Here is a 22,620-nt window from a genome sequence, read left to right as displayed (position 1 = left end):
CCTGCACACCCCCTACTGGGAATCAAGCCTGCAACCTAGGCAAGTGCCCCAACTGGGAATCAAACCCGTGACTTCTTGCTGCCTGAGAGGACTCTCCATCCACTGAGCCACACGGCCGGGCTCTCACTGCTCTTTAAACTCACTCAGAGGAGGGGGCTTTCTCTGCCCCCGGTTACACACTTGGACAGACCCACCCCCTTTTGGCTCAAACGCAGAGACTTCCAAGTTCTACAATTAATGCTAAGAAATAAACCCAGCCCCGGCTGGTGTAGCTCAGTTGGTTGGGCATCGTCCCATGCACCAAGAGGTCACGGGTTTGAATCCCGGTCGGGACAATGCCCTGGATGCTTGATCCCCAGTAGGGAGGCAGCTGATTGGTTTCTCACATTGGTGTTTCTCTCTTCCTGTCCCTTCCTCTCTCTCTAATATCAATCCTACATAATAAAAGCCTAATATGTAAATCAACCGAACGGTGGAACCGGTCGCTATGACGCGCACTGACCACCAGGGGGCAGATGGTCAACGCAGGAGCTGCCCACAGGCCCCAGGCCAGACAAGGCGGGTGCCAGCAGGGGTGGGGGGCATTGCCCCATAGATCAGCCCTGATCACTGGCCAGGCCTAGGGGCCCTACCCATGCACAAATTTCATGCGTCGGGCCTCTAGTAAAAACATATTTAAGAGAAAGGAAAAAGATGTAAACCCAATGTCGTCTCAGTTGCTAGGAGTAGTCAGTCCTATGAAACCGTCAGGCAGAGAGGCCTGGGAGCAGCCTGGACGGAGGCCGCCTGCTCTTCTCCGTCTTACTCTCCATCTGCCATCTGCCGTCTCCAACCTTGCCGACCAGGAGCTGACCTCTCCCACAGCAGAACGGCTCTGGCAACTATGATTTCCAGGAAGTTACTTTCTCACCATCCGGGAAGCCTGAGGTGCGAGGTGAAGGCGTCCCCAGGTTGGGGCCTCCTGCGGGCGTGAGGGAGTCTGTTCCCGCCTCTGTCCTTCCTGGGTTTGCAGATGGCATCCCGTGTTCACGGGGCTCCCCTGTATGTGTCCACCCCCAATGTCCCCTCTTGATAAGGACGCCGTGCTACGGGTTAGGGCCCACCCCAACGACCTGGTTTTAACTTTGTTGTCTCTGTAAAGGCCTCACCTCTCATTATGGAGGTCCTGAGGGCGAGGACTCCAAGACAGGAACTTTGGGGGACACGATTCTGGCCGTAACACCCCCACCGCAGGGGACCTCGTCGCCGGTTCCTTCTTCCCTGCGCTGTGAAGCCTGTGAGCCCCCAGGTGCCTCAGACAGGGCGGCCCCCCGCCTGCTGGAGGGAAGCATGAACGAGGGGTACCCAATGCGACCTAAAGACACTTAAAAACACAAGGATCACCCATTAGCACCCCCACTTTACCAAACAAATGGCAACAAACAAGGAGGGGTCGGGTTCGAAATAAAGTTCGGTCCTTAAAATGAAGGACCCTTTGCTTTCTGAAAACGCGCAGCGTCCCAGACGGGAGCGGGCTGGGGGCCGACCCGGAGCCCCACTTACCTGCGGGGGGAGCCGGGGTGCAGGCCGGGACCCCAGATGCGAAGCCTCCGGCAGTGGTTCCGGCTCCGGACGCGCAGCCACCGGCGCAAGGGGCGTGCCAATCAGGCTCCCGGCGGCCAATCAGGTCGCGTTCCGAGCCCACCGGAAGCCGGGCCGTAATCCGCGCCGTCGTAAAAGCGCCGGTCTCCCCAGGCGACGGGTAACGCGGTAAGATGGCGGCGCTGGTGGCGGCGGAGGCCGCGGCGCTCCCGGGCCCGGCGGAGGCGGCCGAGCCGGCCGAGGCGGCGGAGCTGAGCCGCGCCCTGAGCCGCCTGCTGCCCGGGCTGGAGGCCGACAGCAAGCTGGGCCGGCGGCGCGCGCTCGAGGCGCTGCAGCGCGCCCTGGAGGCGGCGCGGCCCGAGGCGCCCGCCGCCGACCCCGCCGCCTTCCAGGGTCCCTGGGCGCGCCTGCTGCTGCCGCGCCTGCTGCGCTGCCTGGCCGACCCGGCCGAGGGCTGCCGCGCGCTGGCCGTGCACCTGTTAGGCCTAGGCCTGCGGCGCGCCGCGCGGCCCCGCGACGCCCTGCCACGCCTGCTGCCCGCGCTCGCCGCGCGCCTGGCCGGCCCCGACCCCACGCGCCGCCCGCCGCCCGAGGCCTGCGAGGAGCTGCGCCTGGCGCTCGTGCAGCTGCTGCGCGTGGCCGTGGACCTGGGCGGCGCCGCGCTCGCGCCCCACCTGGACGACGCGGTGCGCGCACTGCGCTGCGCGCTGCTCGACCCCTTCGCCGCCGTGCGCCGCGAGAGCTGCGAGTGCGCCGCGGGGCTGGCGCGCGCCACGCCAGGTGACCGGGGAGGAGGGAGGGAGAGGCGCACCTGCCCGGCCTGGCCTTGCGCGGTCCCCTCCTGGGCCCCTTCATTCCCCCTGGACACTGTCCCATCGCCTTTCTCTCAACATGCAGAACCCACCGCTGAAGTTCAAGCGGGTATGGGACGGGCCTGCCCCTCGCGGGGGAACACGCTTTGAGAAACACCCCTCCAGTCTTTTCATCCGCATTTCTCCGGGGTCCCCCTGACTCCTGGCGTGGACGCTGTCCTCCCAAATGGAGGGAGGCCGCTCCTCTCCTGCTTCCATCAGTGCATCCTCCCCTGTGTTAGAAACACTCGTCTCATGTGGACGTCCCCTTTTCCTAAGCGGCCATTTCCGCGGCATCTTGCCTTACCAGGCGAGGGTGTGACGAGGTAGGGGCAGCACCGACTTAGTCCGGTCCAGAAGGCTTCCCGGAGGAGAGAGCCCTGAAGGGAAGGTGGGTGCTGGGTGGTCAGGAGAGATCCAGGCTTGAGGAATAAGGTTGGCAGGTTGGAGCAGAGAGGAGGCCAAGGTGACTGAATTCAGGGAAGGAGGGGCGAGGGAGAGGGGCTGGGGGTTGAATTTAGTGTGAAGTGCAGTGGGAGCTAGGGGAGGGGGTGGAGCAGGAGATAACCACCTGTAGACAGGTCTCAAGCAGCGGCAGGACTGAGGCCAGAGGGCCGGCCTGGCTGTCTATATATGTTATTGATTTCAGAGAAGGAGGGAGAGAGAGACTAACATCAATGATGAGAGAGAATCATTGATTGGCTGCCTCCTGCACACCCCCCACTGGGGATGGAGCCTGCAAACCAGGCATGTGCCCTGACCGGGAATCCAACTGTGACCTCCTGGCTCAACCCCTGACCCTGTTGGCCGGCTCGGCCTGGCTGTCGTGAAGACCCTTCCAGTGCTGAGTCCTCAAGCAGGCGGCGCTGGCCCCGCTTCCCACAGCAGGGCTGGGGGATTGGCTTGGGCACAGCTGGGGTGGGGCTGGGGCAGGGTCTTCCTGGCTCGGTGTCTTTCTCTTGGTCGATGTCCTCAGGCTCTCCTCCCAGCCCCATCTTCCACGGAGGGGCTCAAGCCCCAGCCTTTTCCCCGTGGCCCCACGCCTGGTCGGAGCGGTGCTGCTGGGTCACAGGCCTGCTCCTGCACCTCTCCCCGTGCCGTCCTGTGCAGGGACCTTGGTGGGGAGGGAAGGCCCCGGGGCCATGGCCTGTCCTGGGCACCCACGCACTGGGCAGGGGCTGCGGCCCACGGAGCAGCCCGCTCACTGCGGCCTCCCGCTCACTGCAGCCTCCCGCCCACAGACCACTTCCACATGCAGTCCGAGTCTCTGATCGGCCCCCTGATGCAGAGCATCTCGCACCAGCACTGGAAGGTCCGCGTGGCCGTCATCGAGGCCACGGGCACGGTGATCCAGTTCGGCAGCGGGAAGTCGGTGGACGACGTGCTCCCTCACTTTGCTCAGCGGCTCTTCGATGACGTCCCCCAGGTAACGAGCCCCTCCTCCCAGGAGCGAGCGGGCCTGCAGGCTGGCGTGCTGCTGGCGCTGGCTTCCTTCTTAGGATGTTACGCCAGACGCCGTGCTCAGCCCCGGTGCCCGTTACTGCTTCCAGGAACCGGGAGCTGGGTGGTCTGAATACATCTGTTACTCCTCAGCCCGAGGAGGCGAGGAGCACCGTTTCCTCTCGGGGAGGAGGGAAGCCGCGGCTGTGTGCAGAGGCGTCTTCACCGTGCCCCCACTGAGGCCGACCTAGTGGCAAACGGGCCTGGGAGGAGAAGGGGGTTCGGGGCTCACCTGTCCCTTTGGGCTTTAGGCCCCGCTGAGCGACAGACAGACAGAGATTGGGATGCTGGCTTTTCTTGTTGGCAGAAGCCACCTCGGAGGGCGTGTTAGCTGGTAAAGCGTCCCACGGGGCAGAGGAAGGCTGCAGCAGGCAGGCTGTCTCCCCGGGGAGGCACGTGGAGGGGACCCCGTGCTCCCAGTCACGGGGGGGGGGGGGGGGCTGCGGCCCAGGCAGGAGTCCTAGAGGGGTAGGAGGCGCCCCTGCCGTCGGCTCTAATGCCCCTGGGTGGTGGCATGGCCCTGCCCCCGACGGTGGGAGGGTTGGCCCCGTGCATGGAGCCCTGTGTCCCAGCCTCTCCGTGTCTCGTGTCACGTCTGCGCTTTCCCTGCCCTGAGGCCTGCGCTGTGTGACATGCTCAGGGTCACCCCGCTGGAGCGAGCCTCCGGCCAAGCTGGCGGCACCTGGCTGCCTCCCCCTCAGGCGCACAGTGCTCTTCCCAGTTACTTTGCTTTGGTGGTTTGGTTTGTGTTTGTCGTTAATGCTCACCCGAGGGTACTTCCCCGTTGATTTTTAGGGGAAGTGGAAGGGAGAGGGAGAGACAGAGAGAAACATGGATGGGTTGCCTCCTGCACACGCCCCCGACCAGGGTCTGGCCAGGGAGGAGCCTAAAACCCAGGTATGTGCCCTTCAGCAATCGAACCGGGGACCCTTTGATCCGCAGGCCAACGCTCTGTTCGCTCAGCCACACTGGCTAGGGCTTGTATAATTTTTAACACATTGAGCACCCAGCCTGTTTTGTCTTCCGGATGGAAAGTTATAGTGTCAGTAACCGGTGACTGACTGGGCGCTTAACACGTTAGACATCTCTGTTAAGCTGTAATTCATGTAACATACAATTCATTTAAAGTGTTCAATGTTTTTGACATATTACATTTTTTAAATTTTTGGTAAAATATATGGAACGTGCCCTGGCCTGTGTGGTTCAGTGATTAGAGCATTGGCTCGCGCATCAAAGGGTCTCGGGTTCAATTCCAGGTCAAGGGTACGCCATACCTGGGTTGCAGGTTTGATTTCTCTCCCTGGTCGGGGCGTGTGCAGGAGGCAACCAATGTGTTTCTCTCACATCAATGTTTCTCCCTCCCTCCCTCCCTTCTTACCATCCTACCCCTTCCTTTCCTTTCTTTAAAAACCAATGGGGAAAAATCCTTGAGTGAGGATTAACCCATATACATATATATACATATATATATATGTATGTATATATGTACTTAGAACGTAAAATTTGCCATTTGAACCTTTTTTGCTGCTGTTGTTAATTTGGACCAAATTCCTGGTCACGAACTACATCGCCAGGGGCCAGGTGGAGGCAGGGCTTCAGGCAAGCTACGTCTCTGCCCCTCCTGCTTCCCCACTGGTAACGGGCTCCCCTCAGGGAGCTAGACCTGGGCACCTTTCTTCCCTGTGGCGGTTAAGGTCGGTAGAGGTGTGCCCATCACCTTTACCGACAGCCAGCAGCAGGACTGCGGGTGCCCCGCCGGCTTCCCCACGATTCCCAGCAGGTCGCCAGCAGCTGGTTTAAACACCCGCGGCCGGCAGGTTCCCCACAGAACGCTGCAGACACCACTGTGCTTGGGGCGGGAGGTTCGCTCTCACCAGCAGAGGGTCGGGCCGGAGCATCGACCGGGCCGGGATCGGCCGGCGAGCCGAGCGAGCGCCTGGAGCAGCCCTGGGACCCGGGCTCGGCCCCGGCCCCGGCCCAGAGCTGTCCTCCGTGACCGTGCCCCACACTTGCCCTCGGCGCTGTCTGCCCAGCGTGAAACTGGCTTTCTGTCCCGCAGGTCCGGCAGGCGGTGACCCGTGTGGTGGGCGGCTGGCTGCTGGCGCTGCGGGACCGGTACTCCTTCTTCCACAAGCTCATCCCCCTGCTGCTCAGCAGCCTCGACGACGAGATGCCGCACATCGTGTGAGTGACGGGGATCGGCCCGTCCAGGTGCAGGGCGGTGGGGCTGACCTCCCCGCCCCCCGCTGCCGCGTGTCCCTGGGCTGGTTGTCAGGCACCCGCCTTCCCGGCCCCGTCACTGACAACAGTGTCGTGTGCTCACGGAGCCCAGCCCGTGCCCTTGGTCTGTACGTGTGAGGTCACGTGGCATAAAAGGGCTCTGGTTTTTTAAATGTAATTTTCCCTTCTTAGTACTTTGGGCACAGACCTCAGTCAGCTCTCAGACTGTCGGTAAAGCGAGCAAGTGCCCGGCAGTCCTGGCCCGTCCTCCCTGACTGTCCCTGTGTCTGTCCGTCTGTCTGTCCGCAGGCAGGAGGCCGCCAGCCTCTGGGAGGAGGCCGGCCTGCAGTGGCAGAAGGAGAACGAGGAGGACCTCAAGGACAAGCTCGACTTCGCCTCCCCCCCACCTGCCCATCACCCCTCGCCAGGTGGGTGCCACCTTCCCCGACGGTGACTTGGGTGGGGCAGCCTGAGAGCCCGTCCCAGGGGAAGAGGGCGCGCCCAGCCGTGGAGCTGGAGCCTCCCCTCCCGGGGCAGGTGTCCTGGTGCCGGGTCTGTGTCCGTCTCCACTTGAAGGACGTCTCGGCCGTGTCATGTGGTGACTTCCTGGGAGGCCGTCGTCCCCACCTGCACACAGGTTCTGCTGGCTGTCCTCCCGGGCAGATGCTGAGCGCGGGCTCGGCTGCGGCCGGGTGGGGCTGCCCCGTGTGTGCAGAGGCCCGGGCACGGTGACGGGTCTCCTTGTGGTGTTGGCAGGAGCGCACTGGTGTTGAGTGGGCTGTCTGTCCTGTTCGGGAGTGTCGAGGCTTCCCTGCCGTCTTGGACCTGGTCCTTGGTCAGACCCGTGCTGTGCGGCTCCTGGTCCCCAGCTTGTCCCCACCCGGCGGCCCAGCGGGCCCGGGGCTCCTCTGGTGTGAAGTCGTTCCCTGTTGAGACTGTTTTCCTTGGTAACGCTCGAGGGAAAGGAAGCCCCCTCAGGGGCGGCCTCTGACACAGGGCCGACCTCTGACACGGGGCCGACCTCTGACACAGGCCGGCCTCTGACACAGGGCCGACCTCTGACACAGGGCCGACCTCTGACACAGGGCCGACCTCTGACACAGGGCCGACCTCTGACACAGGCCGGCCTCTGACACAGGGCCGACCTCTGACACAGGGCGGCCTCTGACCCAGGGCGGCCACTGACCCAGGGCGGCCACTGACCCAGGCCGGCCTCTGACACAGGGCCGACCTCTGACACAGGGCCGACCTCTGACACAGGCCGACCTCTGACACAGGCCGGCCTCTGACACAGGGCTGACCTCTGACACAGGGCCGACCTCTGACCCAGGCCGGCCTCTGACACAGGGCCGACCTCTGACACAGGGCGGCCACTGACCCAGGCCGGCCTCTGACACAGGGCCGACCTCTGACACAGGGCCGACCTCTGACACAGGGCCGGCCTCTGACACAGGGCCGACCTCTGACACAGGCCGGCCTCTGACACAGGGCAGCCTCTGACACAGGCGTGGAGGCGGCGTTGCTCACCGTCTTCGGAGGAAGTGGAGCCGTTGACCAGGCCCACTGTGGCACAGGTGCCCCGCGTCCAGCACTGTGTTCTCTGTTCCCACGTCTGCCCGGAGCTCGCCGCTCCGCTTTGTGCTCACCCAGGGGTTCGGAAGGTGTCAAGAAAGAGCCTGAACAGTTGTCAGAAATGTTACGCTGTGCGAAGGCAGGAGAGGCGGCTGGAGGGCAGGTGGGCCCCGAGTGGAGCCCAGCGGGTCCGAGCTCCGAGTGTGAGGACCAGGGTAGTGCCCGTTGTGGGCAGGGACGGGACAGGGCCTCCGCCATCCGGCACCACGTCGCACCTGGTTCACGCTCACGGCCCCGAGTGCCGCCTCCTGCCAGGAGCAGCGGAGGCCCAGGAGGGAAAGGGGGCGGCCTGGCTGGGCCGGGTCTCAGGTCCGAGCAGGTGTGGCTCCTGGTCATTTCCCTGACCCCCGTCTCAGTTGACCCCCGGCCCCTGCACGAAGGGAAGGCCCACGCCGGCGCTCGGCACTCTGCCTCGGCACAGCTGAGCGCGCCGCCTGCCTACAGTGCGGGCCTGGGAGTCAGCCTGCAGGCCTGCCGTCAGACTCGGGGGAAATAGCAAGAAATCGGTTTCTGTTTTCCTGCTGCAGTTAAGCTCCGCTCAGTCTAACGGCACACAGCGGAGGCAGCTCCGTGTGCCCCACCCCCGCCTGGCTCCTGCTGGCCTCTCCCTGCCCCGAGGGGACGCCTTGTCGCCTCGAGCTTTTGGGTTGTGGAAGTACCAGTTGTGTTTTCAAAGAGCAGGTTGGTGGGTAACTGCGCATTGGGCTCCTGCGGGCTGTCCGCACGCTCTGGGCAGGAAGGTGCTCGTCCACGCCTCCAGGCACCTCCCCGGACCCGGTGCCGCCTCTGCTGCCTGGCAAAGGCCTCACCTTGTGTCTGCCTCAGAATAACCAGCTCTGGCCCTGGCTGATGTGACTCAGTGGATAGAGCTCGGCCTGCGGACTGGAGGGTCCCGGGTTCGATTCCGGTCAAGGGCACATGCCGGGTTGCGGGCTGGATCCCCAGTAGGGGACGTGCAGGAGGCAACAAATCATTGATTCTCGCTCATCATTGATGTCTCTCTCCCTCTCCCGTCCTCTCTGAAAGCAGTAAAAATATATTTAAAAAAAAATAACCAGCTCTGAAGAGGCGCGGGGTGCAGGCGTGGCCCTCACACGTGGCCCGAAGCAGCATGGTGGCGTCTCCACACGTTAACTGCTCACGTGGGCTCCAGGCACCCACTTAACACGCAGCGAGAGGAGGCCTGTCCACCACCCGGGTTTGTGCGGGTGCGTTCCCAGCAGCCCCACCGGGAGTGACCCCAGCAGCGGAGGGGCGCACACGGGTCCCTGAGGCACGTGTGTTCCTTGGCCTTGAGAGGAATGGAGTTCTGACACGGCTGCAACACGGTGGTCTCAGACACATGCTCAGTCCAAGCAGCTCGCGTACGTGACGTCCTTGGAAAGGGCAAAGCTGCAGGCACGGAGAGGCTCAGCGTCAGGTCACGTCTCACCTTTTTAACCCAGAGACGCGCCCAGGGCTGGGCTGTCGGGAGCTCGTCTTCAGAAACCTCTCCAAGATCCTTCCCGCCATCTGCCACGACGTCACGGACTGGGTGGCGGGGACCAGGGTGAAGGCCGCGCGGCTGCTGGCGGTGCTGCTGCTGCACGCCGAGGACCACGCCACGCAGCACCTGGAGGTCCTGCTGCGGACCCTGCTGCTGGCCTGCGCCGACGAGGAGGCCGCCGTGGTCAGCAGCGTGAGTGCCTCCCGACCTCCCCCGGCCTTCCCGGTCCCTTGGTGCGCTCGGATTGGGCGGCGCCGTCACCTTCTAGGGTGGCAGCCGAGGACCCAACCCCACAGCTGAGACCAGAACGCTCCCCGTCCCCAACGCCCTCACCCGCCCCACCCCGCTCTGCGCTCCATCCTCTGGGGCCATCTGGAGACGCACAGCCTGGGGGTCGGGGGTGTTCTCCATCCCCACACCCTGGGTCACCCAGCTGTGCGGGGAGCTGTCCCTCGTCCTCGCAGCCAGGGGCTCCAGGGACCCCCCAGAACTGAGCCTCCCACCAGCAGGCGCACGGCCTGCACCCAGTGGCGTCAGCTCTGCTCAGGGACGTTCTGGTTCGCCACCGGCCCGAGGGCCCAGGGCTGTTTGTAGTCAGGAAGCAGACGGGCGGGTGGCGGCCCTCAGCCCGGGTTCCTCCGCAGTGCACCCGGTCCGCAGAGCTGATCGGGACGTTCGTCAGCCCAGAAGTGTTTCTGAAGCTGCTCTGGCCGATGCTGAAGAAGTCGCCCTCCGCCTCCGGCCTCCTGGTCCTCGCCGCGCTCATCCGGGGCTGCCCGAGGGAAGCCCTGCGGCTGCACCTGAAGGCCATCACCACGGAGCTGGCCGGGGAGCGCATCCGTCAAGGCTCGGAGAACGTAAGAGGGCGGGTGGGGCGCCGTCACGTCATCCGGGAACGTGTTCACGGTCTTTATAGAAAGTCCCATCACACGTGTGTCTCTGGATGCGTCTCAGCCCCGCCCGGGCCAGGGAGCCAGCGTGTCGAGCCCCAAACTGGCATTCTGCTCCTGGACAGACCAGTGTCCCGCACCTCCGTGTGGCAGGGGCGCCCTGCCCCACCCCAGACCTCACCTCCGTGTGTCCATGTGCCCGTGTGAGTGCGTGTGCGGATGTGCACCCACGTGCGTGTGAGCGTGTGTGAGCGTGTGTGTGCCACGCGTCCTTAGGAAGGCGGTGGCGTTTCCTACAGTCACCTCAGTAGCTGTAAGAACAGCCCACGAGTGTCTTGCAAGAACAGCCTGACGTTTGAAAACTCCCCTGTGAGGCCGAGGGCCGGGGCGCTGGGACCTCAGGTCTGGGCGTGGTGCCACGGCCCCAGGTGTCCGGCCACGCGTGCGCCGGGGCTCAGCGCAGGAACGCGGCCTGGGCTTTGGAATGTTGTCTGGTGACGGGCAGCTGAAGCGAGGAGTCGGGTAACACCGGTGGCTCACGTCCTGTCTCACGGAGGTGCGGGGTGCCGGCCCCGGCTTTCCCAGGGCCCGGGGGCTCGGGTGGCGTTGTCTGTGTGTGTGTAGGTAGATGTTGAAATTCCCAGTTAAAGGCGGAGAATTGCAGCGTTTCCTCCAGGCGTTGCCATGGTCACAGCAGGGCTGACGTGCTAAGGACGGGCCGGTCTTAGAAAGCAAATTCCTTTTCCTTTTTAATTTAATGACTGTTCCTTACGTATACGTTATGTTTATATTTAACGTAATTATTTTAAAATGGCCGCTCCTGAAACATATATTGTAGGCCCTTTTAGAAACTAGACAAAACCACATCCTTAAAAAATCCATCACCCAGCCCCGGCCTAAAAGAAATCGGACTGTGGAAGAGGTCAGGGGTCAGGGATAAGCACCGAGCTGCTGCTCCCGGGCCGGGCGTCCGGGTCCTGCAGGCAGTAGACGGACCGACCCGCCACGTCGCCCCCTGTTTCACGTTCGTCAGGAGCCGTTTTGTCCCTAGAGTTTTGTTGTGAAGACACAGAAGTGTTTCCAAATGCACAAAAGCAGCACGGAACAGACCTCCAGGGCCCGTCACAGGCGCCAGTCACCCGCTCTCGCGCTCCCGTGCCGTCCGCCACCTTTTTCTTGAACTCTGGGAGGAGCTGAGGTGTTTCGAAGCAAATCCAAGATGCCCAGTCATTTCGCTAGTAAATTCTCCATTACGAGTTAGCATCGCTAACACATAAGAACTTTTAAAAACGTCCATAAAACACCATTAAGCAATTAATGAAATTAGCAAGAACGTGTTGGTTCCCAATCTGTGTTCAGTTGGCCGTTGTCTAAAAAATGCCCTTCATGGTTGGCACTGGACGCCGTGGCCGGGCACCGCGTGTTCCGGTGGCTCGTGGTGGCCGTGTCTGTGGCCCCATGCAGGCCCTGGGGTGGTGTCTGAGGCCCCGTGAGGTGGGCAGTGGCCCAGGGACGGGCTGACGGCTCCCGCCCTGTTCACAGCTGCGCTACGGGGAGCACCTGCTGCGGTGCGTGCAGGCGGCGGTGTCCACGTGTGGGGAGGACTGCCGGGGCTGCGGCCTGCAGCTCATGCAAGTGCTGGTGACCGTGATGGCGCTCCCGGGGGCCTCGGGCCTCAGCGACCAGGTGAGCCTGCGGGGACCCCGCTTGGCCTTGTGGGTGACGATGCCCCTCTGACCGATGCAATCACGACTGTAAATCGCAGAAAGATGAGAGACGAGCCCCGTGAGCTGGCCTCGGGTGCCCAGGATCTGGGGCCCTCCAGTCGCCAGCTTCCGGGTCTCGGTGAAGACAGCTGAGTGTGGGCGTCGCTGCAGGGAGCGTGGAGGAGGGTCCTCGCCCAGACAGGCCTGTGGTGAGCGCGGCTAACGCACGTGCACACACGGCTGAAGGCTGGAGAGTCCCGGTGGCGTGGCTTCGGTCCCGTTGGCCCTGCCTTAAGACATGGACGTCCGTGCCCGCGGGCCCAGGAGCTGCTTCTCCGAGAGCCGGGACGGCGCCGGCCTGCGGGACGGGGCTCCTCCCTCCCTCTCCTTCCCCGGGGCCTCTTCAGCTTGGCGTGTATCTAACCACCTTTCAGAGGCCGCCTCCCCGGGCGGGCGGCGGGGCGTGAGGTAGTAACAGCCATCGGCTCACAAATCTGCAGACAGACGCGCCGGCTGCTCGGGGTTCAGGACCTTCCTGGCTGTGCCCACTCGAGGAGAAGCGGGGAGGGGCGCGTGGGGGCACCCGGCTCCCCTCACCCTCTGTCCAGGGCAGCAGTTACTGTCGCCCACCGGTCTGTCAGGGCGAGCAGAGGACACGGGGTGGGGGGGCGTCTGCTCGTGTGCACCAGGGCTGCTGCGTCACTTGGGGAGCGGCGGCCCCTGCAGTCCTAGGTCCCTGGAACGCGCCCGAGGGTTTGCACTCCTCGCGGGGACGTGGCCCGTGGGCTGAGCGGAGGGGAGATGGCCCCAGCCTGTGACTCCCCCTTCCAGATTCAGGAGACCGAGGCCGCGCTGGCCGCGGTGGAGAGCAGTGGCGACGGCCAGGACCTCTACCGCCAGCACGTGGGCCCCCTCCTGGAGTGGCTGGGCGGCTCCCAGCGGGGCTGGACGGCGCACTCCCCGGAGCTCCTGCAGTTCGGCACGCTGGTCGCCCACGCAGGTGAGCCCCGTGGCCCAGCGCCCCAGCGCTGTGCTGAGCGAGGAACAAACCTTAATTTCTGAAACGCTGAGAACATTGTGCTGAGTTGGAGTGCAGCTCAGTCCACTCGGCACACGTGTCCGCGGCTCTCACTGGGCAGAGCTCGGCGTAGGCGGTCAGGTGGAGTGGCTGCCGGGGTCGGGCCCAGCCGTTCCCAGGTTCTCCGGCCTCCCGCCAGGCCTTTCCTGGATGAACGGGGGCGGGAGAGTGGGGGGCTCTCGGTAACGGAATTCCAGCGACTCAGTGCAGACAGGGCGGGCCGAGCTGGTGTACAGCTGTGAGTGCACGCAGGGCTGAGTGCGCGAGCGCTGTGTTCCTGTGTTGGTGTCCGTTCGTCACCGTATTGCTTTCCTGCCGCCCTGTGCCTGTCCTTCCCCGGGCGGTGGGAGCCCCTCCTGTCCCCTGCTGCTCTGGAGGAGGGTCCCGTGTCACGTGTTCCATTTCGCGTGTCCATGATGTTCCCCAAGCAGGCCCACGAGTCAGGTGCTCCGGGGGTCACAGCCCAGATGGGGATGCTGGGCAGGTGTCCCGGGGACCAGCCTGCGTCGTGGCGGGACGTGCAGGGCTGAGGCGGCTGCCCGAGGCGGTCTCTAACATCTGTTCCCACCTACACTTCCAAAAGGTGGTTCTCGTGGTGGTGGCGTCACTGATTGGCACCAACTCTTTGGGGCCACACCTCACATTCTACCCAGAAAACACTGGCCGCACAGCTCAGTCACCTGACTGGGTTTCCTCTGACCCCTCTGTGTGCGGGAGTGCGTGCATGGGGGGGTGCGTGTGTGCACGGGGGTACGTGTGTGCACGGGGGTGCGTGTGTGCATGGGGGTGCGTGTGTGTATGGGGGTGCGTGCATGCGGGGTGCGTGTGTGCACGGGGGTGCGTGTGTGCATGGGGGTGCGTGTGTGCACGGGGGCGCGTGTGTGCATGGGGGGTGCGTGTGTGCACGGGGGTGCGTGTGCGCATGGGGGGCTGTGGCCTGTCTGATCCTGGCGTGGCATTCATGGAATCCCATCCTTTCTTTAGTATTTGACTTTTGTTGATATTTAGTACATTGCTGGGCTTTAATTTTTAATAATTTGGGAAAACGTAAGAAGTAGGAAGTTGACAGACTGAGGGATCAGTGAGTGGGGCTGAATGTTCTCGGTGACTCTTTGATAATCACGTCCACGGTGGGGAGGGGTCGCCCCGCCCACGGGGGGCTGCTCGCCTGTCTGGTGCGGGGCTCCCGCCTCCCACGGGGACAGGACCCGGCTGCTCTGTTCCAGGCCCTGCCCTCGGAGAAGCACTGCCCCACCTGGTCCCCGTCCTCCGGAGCTGCCTGCAGCCGGACAGGGACCCCCAGATGCGCCTGAGGCTCCTCTCCGTCCTGTCCCGGGCGCTGCTGAACGCAAAGGAGACCGTGGACTCCCAAGGGTATGTGGGCTCCCCCTGCGGCCCGCCCCACGCTGCCGCACCCCCACGCTGCCGCACCCCCACGCTGCCGCACCCCCACGCTGCCCCCGCCTGCCCCACGCGAGTCCCTGCCGCAGCGGCTCCTCCGGGGAAGCGGTGAGGCGGGCAGTGCGTGCAGGCACAGGGAGGCCTGATCCCAGTCGCTCGGTGTGGTCGTTAGACCTCCACTGAGCGGAAGGGTCAGGGAGCACTAACCATTCGTGCTTCTCTGTTAGCTGTGCTCAGTTTGAAAGGCCTTTTGGCACCTTTCCAACCCACAACCTGATGGAGTCGCAGTGGTGGTGGGAGGCTCGAGAGCCTCTGGCTGCCGTGCGGCTGCAGGGACGGAGCGGCCTGTGGACTCCCATCTCCTGGGGGCAGAGCCTCCAGGGCCCCCCGGCCTTTGTTAAAGCTGCAGAACTGGGTAGTGGCTCAGGTGGACGCTGGGAGCTGTGGAACGTCCCCAAGGGAGCCTGCTTGTCGAGGCCGCCGTGGCGTTTCCACAGACGCGTGGCCGCCCAGACGCCCTCCTCTGGCCGCCACACGGATCCCTCTCCGCTGGGCCTCCAGCCAGACATCAGTCAGGAACCGATTTCCGGCTTGTCTGCAGAAACCGGGCCGAGGAGGGGCCATGAAAACACGCGGCGTGCAGCCTGGCGCAGTCGCAGGCCCTCGCGGGGTAACCTGAGGCTGCGTGAGTGCCAGCCAGGGGCTCACCTGGACCCTGTGCTCGCGGGTCCGAGGACACTCACCTGCTGACCAGCGGCCGAGTGTGGACGAAGTTCTTAAAGGAACTGTGTTGAGCTTCACGCTGCAAGAAACCAGTGTTGGGGGAGAAAGTCTGCGGTTAGTTACTTAGGTTCTACAGGCAGGGAGGTTAAGTCACCACGTGGTTTGATCGTTAGGGCTGTGAAATGGCGACTGGTGTCACTGACTCGCTGGCCGGGAGCCTCGTCCGTTGGTGTCCGCTCATCAGTCAGCCCTGCTCTGGGGGGCGGGGGGGGGGGGGGGTTAGGCAGGCGAGCCCCTGGGCAGAGCTGGTGCTGGGGGCGGTGTTCACGCCGCAGCCCTTGTGCCGCGAGGGCAGGTCAGGGTGGGACGCAGCGCAGGCCACTGCCCGGCTCCTGGAGGCCAGCGCTTGGCCCCTGGGGCCTCCGTCCTCGTTAGGGCCGCTCAGAGCACAGGACACAGGCACGTCTTTCCAAGACGCTCCTGTCCGCGCTGCCCAGGGAGCCGCAGCTCTGCTCACGATTGAAGCGCATAAGTCATCCTGAGCCAAACGCGCTCTCCAGACCTGCGCCCTTTCCTCCGTCCTCGGCTCTGCAGCACCCCCTGCTGGAGGCCGCAGCCCTGCATCCCGTCTCCCCAGCTCTGGACAGCGGGGGCAGAGACGTGAGCCACTTGGAAGCGTGCTTTGTAATGATGTTGGACGATAGGAAGGAGTTGCTTGTCAGGAACGTGTGTTTTGATCTCTGAGTGGAGGCCACGGCTGCCGTGCGGAGGCTCGTCTCGGGTGTGGAGGGAGCTGGGCCTGCACTTCGGAGCCACCAGTGCCGGGCTGGGGTCTGGTGTGTGTGTGTCCTGGTGGCATCCACGTGGTGGGTCACCACTGACAGGCAGCCCCTTGCTGAGTTGGCGGGACCGTCTGCGTCTCTGTGTCGTGGCACTCGGGGTCCCGGGCACAGGCCTGGGGTTCCTGTCTGAGGGCCGTGGTGGGGCCTGTAGACCCGTCTCGTAGGGTCATCACACGTGCAGTGGCTGCTGGCCTCCTCCCAGAGCCGGAGGAGTGGCGGGGAAGCGCTCGGAGCAGCGGGGTCCTTGGGCCCTGGGCTCCTCTGGGCTCCGGACCCAGGCAGCTCCCAGGAGAGGCCAGCAGGGGCCTGGGCACTCGCCTGGCCGTGACCACGCCCCGCTTCCTCTGGGCGCAGAGGCCCTTGCGCGGGTGCCACGCTGGCTCCGTCTCTGCTGTCTGCTGGGCCTTGTCCCCTGGCCCAGGCGGCTCCCCGTGAAGGGCCCATCCTCACCTCCTCTGCTTCCTCCAGGCAGCTGCACCGCTACCTCGACACCGTGGTCACGGACATCCTGGTCCCCAGCCTGCAGTGGCGCGCGGGGAGGACGGCCGCGGCCATCCGCACGGCCGCCGTGTCCTGCCTCTGGGCCCTCATCAGCAGCGAGGTCCTGTCGGCCTCACAGGTGCGACTGGGGTGTCCTGGGCCCATGCGGGCGGGGGCTGCAGCGGTCTCCCTGCGTCTCCTGGGCTGAGGGTCCTCTCGGGAGGGTGTGGTCCTGGGGGACGAGTCGGTGGGATATAGAGTCAGGGGTGTTTTCCTTTGGTCATTTTGGGGGTTCTCTTAGGTTTGCGCATTGAACGTTCCTCTTCACAAGATAACGTAGTCACAGGAGCCTGACCAATGTGTGTGTTCCTCTCCCGGCCAGCAGGGGGTTCAGGGAGCAGTAGGAATGTTCACGTCGTTTCCCCAGGGGCTCCCCTCCCGCAGGCTCCACCTGGCACCGGGACAGCCTGGCGTCAGTTAAAATGCCCCAGGTTTGCTCGGACACGGCAGTCGCGCTAGGAAATAGCAGGCTGGCGGGTTTGTGTCTCAGTGAGACTTTGTGAATAATGATTTTTAAAAATCAACTGACCAAGTTAAACAAAAATTGTTCAAGTTATCTAGATTTTAAAATCCAGCTTTGTCTGCCTATGTAGAAATTCCAAAATAGCATCCAGACCCCTTTGTATTTGCACCAAACCCCGTCCGTGCTTACGGCCGGTGCATGCCAGCCGGTGCGTGCAGATGCACATCACACCCGCGTTGGTGCTGGCAGGTGGAGGACGTGCGGGAGACGCTGCTGCCCCCGGTCCTGACCGCCCTGGAAGAAGATTCCCAGATGACCCGACTGACCTCCTGCCGAATCGTTAGCACGTTTTTAAAATCCTCTGGTGGTGCGACTGAGCCAGATAAATTCATCAAGATTTATCCTGGTAGGACATTCTTCTTTCCCAAAGCATTTGCATGTACTGAGAGCTGTTTTCTTTTATTGGAAAATTAGAAAATGCTACTTGAACTTCCGGTGAAGTTGGCGTTAGGAGGCCAAACTCATCAGTGACAGATAAAAAGGTCACTGAGTAACCAACTCAGGGAACAAGGCAGATGGGCCGGACGTGGGCACGAACCGGCAGAGGTGGGCGGACGCTCAGGTGCCCTCAGCAGCCAGGATGCAGCCCTCGCGCGGCCGGGACCCCTGGGTGCGAGCACAGGCCTGGGCGAGGCGTGCGCCACCCTCGACTTGAACCCCCGGCGCCACTGCCTCTTAGGAGCCAAAGCACCAGGTGGATCCCTGATGCAGGAGCCGGACCTCGCCCCGCCAGGCGGAATCCTGAGCCCAGGAGGTCCTGCCTCAAGGCCCCTGGAGGCGGGAAAGCTAGCTCCTTCCGTCCCACCCGAGAGCGAAACGCGGTTATCCACCCTCAGAGTTACCTTTTAAAACGCGTCTGCGGTCCTCAAAAAGGTACAGGGTAACGCCCAGTACAAACTAGTTGAGAAGACGGTGACGGAAAGAAGGGTCGTGGGAAAAAGAATCCACTGGGAGGTGCAGGTGGACCCGTGGGCTGAGGCCGGGCCCAGGGCAGCCACCTCGGGGGCAGGCTGGGTTCTTGTTTCTTAAGCTCGTTTTCATCATCTGTGCTGGCATGCCACAAAGATGGCGAGATTTTTTAAAGACGGTAAGAATTCCTGGGGATGAAAAATAGTTACTGAAACTGAAAACGGGGCACTGGGTAACGACGGACTGGACCTGCTGAGATGGTTCGTGGGTGCGAGGTCGTGACCTCGTCTGAGGACGGCCCCTGCCACACAGGCTGCGCTGTCCTGCCATGCTCTCGTCCCCGTGCGTGTGGTGTGCGCCAGTGCCTGCTGAGTCGCCACAGGACGCCCAGTTGTGGGGGCCAGCGTTCTTGGGGGGCATGTGAGACAAGCGTATGTTAGATCAAAGCCTCACCCGTGAATGGTGAGACTCTGCAGTGGGAGGGTGGCTGATTCAGCAGCAAAGGCCTGGAGGCTCAGCAGGAACAAGGCTGGCTCCGTTCTTGTCTCCATCCCAGAGCCTCAGAGGGCGGGGCCCACAGACACCCCCCTGTGCTGTCTGCTCGTCGGGGCGGGTCTGCTCGTCACGGTGGGTGGCCGGCCAGGCATGGTGCCTGTGGGTGACAGGCTTTGAATCTGGGCATTTTGGGGCCCAAGTGGCCTGGGAACCTGGCAGGTGTGCAGATGAGTGCGAGGAGCTGGGGCCCAGCAGTGTCCGTGGTGGCCCCCCCCCCAGCACCTTAGGAGGCCCGGGTGCAGGACGGGGTGTCCGGGTGCAGGACGGGGTGTCCGGGTGCGGGGCGGGGTCTCCGGGTGCGGACGGGGTCTCCGGGTGCGGGCGGGGTCTCCGGGTGCAGGACGGGGTCTCCGGGTGCAGGACGGGGTCTCCGGGTGCGGACGGGGTCTCCGGGTGCGGGGCGGGGTCTCCGGGTGCGGGCGGGGTCTCCGGGTGCGGGACGGGGTGTCCGGGTGCTGGACGGGGTGTCCGGGTGCAGGACGGGGTCTCCTGGTGCGGGACGGGGTCTCCGGGTGCGGGGCGGGGTCTCCGGGTGTTGGGCGGGGTCTCCGGGTGCGGGACGGGGTCTCCGGGTGTGGGGCGGGGTCTCCGGGTGCGGGCGGGGTCTCCGGGTGCGGGACGGGGTCTCCGGGTGTGGGGCGGGGTCTCCGGGTGTGGGGCGGGGTCTCCGGGTGCGGGACGGGGTCTCCGGGTGTGGGGCGGGGTCTCCGGGTGCGGACGGGGTCTCCGGGTGCGGGACGGGGTCTCCGGGTGCGGGCGGGGTCTCCGGGTGCGGACGGGGTCTCCGGGTGCGGGGCGGGGTCTCCGGGTGCGGGCGGGGTCTCCGGGACCCGGTGAGCACCTGCACAGGCCGGGCCCACCCCGTGCTGCCCTCCCTCCAGAACTCCTGAAACGGCTGGACGACGTTTCCACTGAAGTGAGGCTGGCGGCCGCCTCGGCCCTGGCCGTCTGGCTGGAGCGCATCAGGAAGGACGGCGCCGAGGCCTGTTACCAGCGTGACGTGCAGCACCTGTACAAGGAGCTCCTCGTGTACCTGGACGACCCCGACAGCGCCGTGCAGGACGCCGTCTTGGGTAAGCCTGGTGACTCCTGGGCCTCTCTGGGTCCGAGCCGATCGACATGGCTGTCAGACGGGCGCACAAGCACAGCAGGCAGGGTAGCGGGGGTCCCTCAGGGCCACTGGACACCCCAAAGGATGCTGGCCTTTGTGTGAGGCCAGCGATAGTTACTGTAATAGAAATTAAGATAGAGTAAATTTTGAGATATTAATTTGTTAAAAGTAACAGCCCGCCCTGGCCACGTTGGCTCAGTGGTTGCGCATCGGCCTATGAACCAGGAGGTCACGGTTCAATTCCCTGTCAGGGCACATGCCTGGGTTGCAGGTTTGATCTCCAGTAGGGGGAGTGCAGGAGGCTGCCAATCGATTCTCTCTCATCATCGATGTTTCTCTCTCTCCCTCTCCCTTCCTCTCTGAAATCCATAAAAATATATTTTAAAAATGTAACAGGAAGCCCATTCCATTTATAATAATAAAAGCATAATATGCTCATTAGACCAGACGTCCTTCCAGACGAAGCCAGGGCTGTGAGGGAAGCCCGGGTCCCGGGTCCAGTGGGAAGCCAGTGCCGGCAGCCAGGGAAGGAAGGCCTACTCTTGCACAAATTTCGTGCATCAGGCCTCTAGTGTTAACATAAATAACGTGTTTCTGAAAGATGTATTTTCCAAAACCAAATACTGAGCAAGGTGTTATTGTTTTACGTGTCCATTGCATGTAAAACATTTTAGTTTGATGTAGTCCCATTTGTTTATCTGTCCTTTTGTTGCCCTTGAGAAGACATCCAAAACGCTATCGCTAAGAGGGGTGTCACGAGCTGCTGCCCGTTGTAGGGTTTCAGGTTTTACATTTAAGTCTCTAACCCATTTGGAGTGTGTTCTTGTGTGTGGGTCTAAGAAGGTGGTCTGATTTCATATGTTTTGCATCTGTCTGTCCAGGTTTCCAACACCAGTCATTGAATAGACTCTTTACCCCACTGTGTTCTTAACTCCTTTGTCACGGATTCATCAGCACTGTAGACACGGGCTGACTGGGCCCTCGGCTCTGTCCCAGGGGCCGCGTGTCTGCTCTGTGCCCGTGCCGTGCTGCTGGATTCTTGTTCTGGGCTGGTGGTCACTTGTGCACCTGGTGTCTGCTGTCTTACAGAGGTGCTCCAGGCGGGCAGCGTCCTGTTCCCCGACCTCCTGGTGCGAGAGACCGAGGCCGTCGTGCACAAGCACCGCTCCCCCACCCGCTGCGAGCGGCTGCTGCAGCACGTGCAGGCCCGGCCGCCCGCCCCATGACCGGGCTCCGGGCAGCCGTCGGTGCCACCGCTGCAGGTGGGCGCCAGCGCCAGCCCTTGTCCACAGCCTAGGACACGAACAAGAAGACTCTGACAGCAAGAATGTATTCCCTAAGGAAAATGCGCAGCGTTGTGGGACGATGTTTCAAACCCCGCAGTTTCTGAAACAAGGTTCTCCGAGTGGCTCTGTATTTTATGTCCTGTTTATAAGTTCATTGAAAGGTCAGCCAAAAGCCTACAGCTCATTTGACAGTAAAACTAAATGTCCACTGTGCACACTGCAGGCAGGCCCACGCTGGCCTGCTTCTACGCTCCTGCGCTGCTGGGCTGGATTCCTGCTCCATCTGCTTCAGTGCCACCACGGACGTTCCTCACCATTAAAAAAAGCCAAAGGGACTTAAAGTTCTCATTCTTTCTTTGGCTTCTGTCTGTTGACACTTTAGTGAACAGACTTAAAGGAATTTGAAATCTTAAGAACTATTAGTGAAATTTTTCCCGTTCAAAATATACTGGAACTTAAAATGTTTTATGGACCAATTCAGTCAGTATCTTTTCTTAGGTCAGTAACGCTAACAGTGTTGAAAACGGAAGATTTAATCAGATTCTCGTTGCTCTCAGTAGCAGGAATGTAAATTGTACTTTATTCTCCAGCACTTTCTACACCCAAGTGCCTAAAAGATTTCATTTAAAGTGGTTATTATTTCCATAAGCCAAATGCTGTGTTTTCTAACAAATATTAACATTTATGCTTTGGTGTTTGACTTAATTAAAAATATTTATTATAATTGTTTCGTATGCCTGTCTTTATGTGTTTTGATAATTAGTTGAAATTTTTAGAAACCGTTCGTTTTTTTCCTTAGATTTAACCTCACAGGAAAGGCCGCCTGGAGAATCCTGGGCCTGTGGAGGGAAAGGGGTGGTCACCGCTCGCTGCAGTGCCCGCTCTGGACACCAGGTGGCAGGAGCTCCCGCGAGATGGCAGGCCATCAACAAGGCTGCCCTGGGCTCGGGGAGAGGCTGGGTGTTGGGATGGGGGACCACGGCCTGCAGAAGGGGTGTGATCTGTGCACACAGCCAAGGCCCCATGGGGATGCGTCTCTGGCTCCACTGACATCGCCCATCTGTGCCCCCTTCTGAGCCGTTTCTATGATTGATGGCTGCAGGAATGGAGGAGGCCCTCTGGGATGGACTTGCTCAGGTATTAGTTCCCAAACTGCCCTTTGCCTTCGGTATCCTCTGCCTTTTCCTTCCTCCGAGTCACATGGAAACTGCTAGAAATGCCAGTTCTTGGGCCTCAGCCCAGACCTCCTGAATAAGGTGGGGCCCCGTGGTCGCCTTGAGGGGACTGACGCCCCTAAAGTGGGAGGACCCCTGCCCGAAGCACCAGGCGTTTTCACGTCCAGCCTGAAGACCCATCTTCCGTTTGGTCAGCCCGTAGGTGTCACAGGAACCACAAGTAAACGGCCGTGAGCTTGGCTGAGAGGACAACACTCAACTCACCCCACCTGTTTTGTTGGTTTCCTTCACTGCAGAAAATTTTGTTTGTTCCGGGCACATGTGGGAGGCAACCAGTTGATGTTTCTCTCTCTCAAAATAAAAACATCCTCAGTGAGGATTTAAAAATAAAGTCTTGTTGAGAAATGCAAAGACTTGTACCCTAGTGTCCACAGCGGCTTTGTAACAGGAAATAGTGCAAATGTCCACCAACAGCTAAGGATGGGTAAACAAACATAGTTTACCCACCGGCAGAATACTATTTATTCTGCCCCAAAAAGGAGCAGAGGGCGGAGGGGGCGGAGCTCACAGGCTGAGCTGGAGAATCTGAGCAAAGGCCCGGGGCGGTGGAG

General features: G+C 62.2%; 2 protein-coding genes across 2 annotated transcripts in view; one reads left to right on the top strand and one right to left on the bottom strand.

Annotated features, from left to right (window-relative positions):
- Nucleotides 1-1,763, bottom strand: part of PRKAR1B (protein kinase cAMP-dependent type I regulatory subunit beta) — a 61,799-nt gene extending 60,036 nt beyond the window's left edge. Inside the window, exon 1 of the mRNA XM_054718282.1 lies at nt 1,543-1,763. The gene's annotated coding sequence lies outside the window, so the exon portion shown is untranslated. The remainder of the gene's footprint in view (nt 1-1,542) is intronic.
- DNAAF5 (dynein axonemal assembly factor 5) lies at nt 1,736-22,076 on the top strand. Its single transcript, XM_008156067.3, has 13 exons — nt 1,736-2,361; nt 3,674-3,858; nt 5,992-6,116; nt 6,462-6,580; nt 9,230-9,462; nt 9,915-10,127; nt 11,703-11,846; nt 12,698-12,866; nt 14,171-14,318; nt 16,379-16,529; nt 17,163-17,319; nt 19,319-19,510; nt 20,638-22,076. The coding sequence occupies exons 1-13, from the start codon at nt 1,755-1,757 to the stop codon at nt 20,772-20,774; spliced, it is 2,580 nt and encodes an 859-aa protein (XP_008154289.3). The 5' UTR covers nt 1,736-1,754; the 3' UTR covers nt 20,775-22,076.
- Nucleotides 22,077-22,620: the final 544 nt, after the last annotated feature.

This window comes from Eptesicus fuscus, chromosome 6 (genome assembly GCF_027574615.1).
Source record: "Eptesicus fuscus isolate TK198812 chromosome 6, DD_ASM_mEF_20220401, whole genome shotgun sequence".
Classification (NCBI taxonomy): domain Eukaryota; kingdom Metazoa; phylum Chordata; class Mammalia; order Chiroptera; family Vespertilionidae; genus Eptesicus; species Eptesicus fuscus.
Note: the sequence above shows the minus strand (reverse complement) of the source record. Positions and strands in the feature narration are given on the sequence as shown.

What these genes read in the sequence shown, in the direction of transcription:
- DNAAF5 (XM_008156067.3), top strand. Translation starts at nt 1,755, where the DNA reads ATGGCGGCGCTGGTGGCGGCGGAGGCCGCGGCGCTCCCGGGCCCGGCG. An exon ending in TCCGTCAAGGCTCGGAGAAC is followed by an intron (nt 10,128 to 11,702) that starts GTAAGAGGGCGG and finishes CCCTGTTCACAG; the next exon opens with CTGCGCTACGGGGAGCACCT. An exon ending in ATTCATCAAGATTTATCCTG is followed by an intron (nt 17,320 to 19,318) that starts GTAGGACATTCT and finishes CCCTCCCTCCAG; the next exon opens with AACTCCTGAAACGGCTGGAC.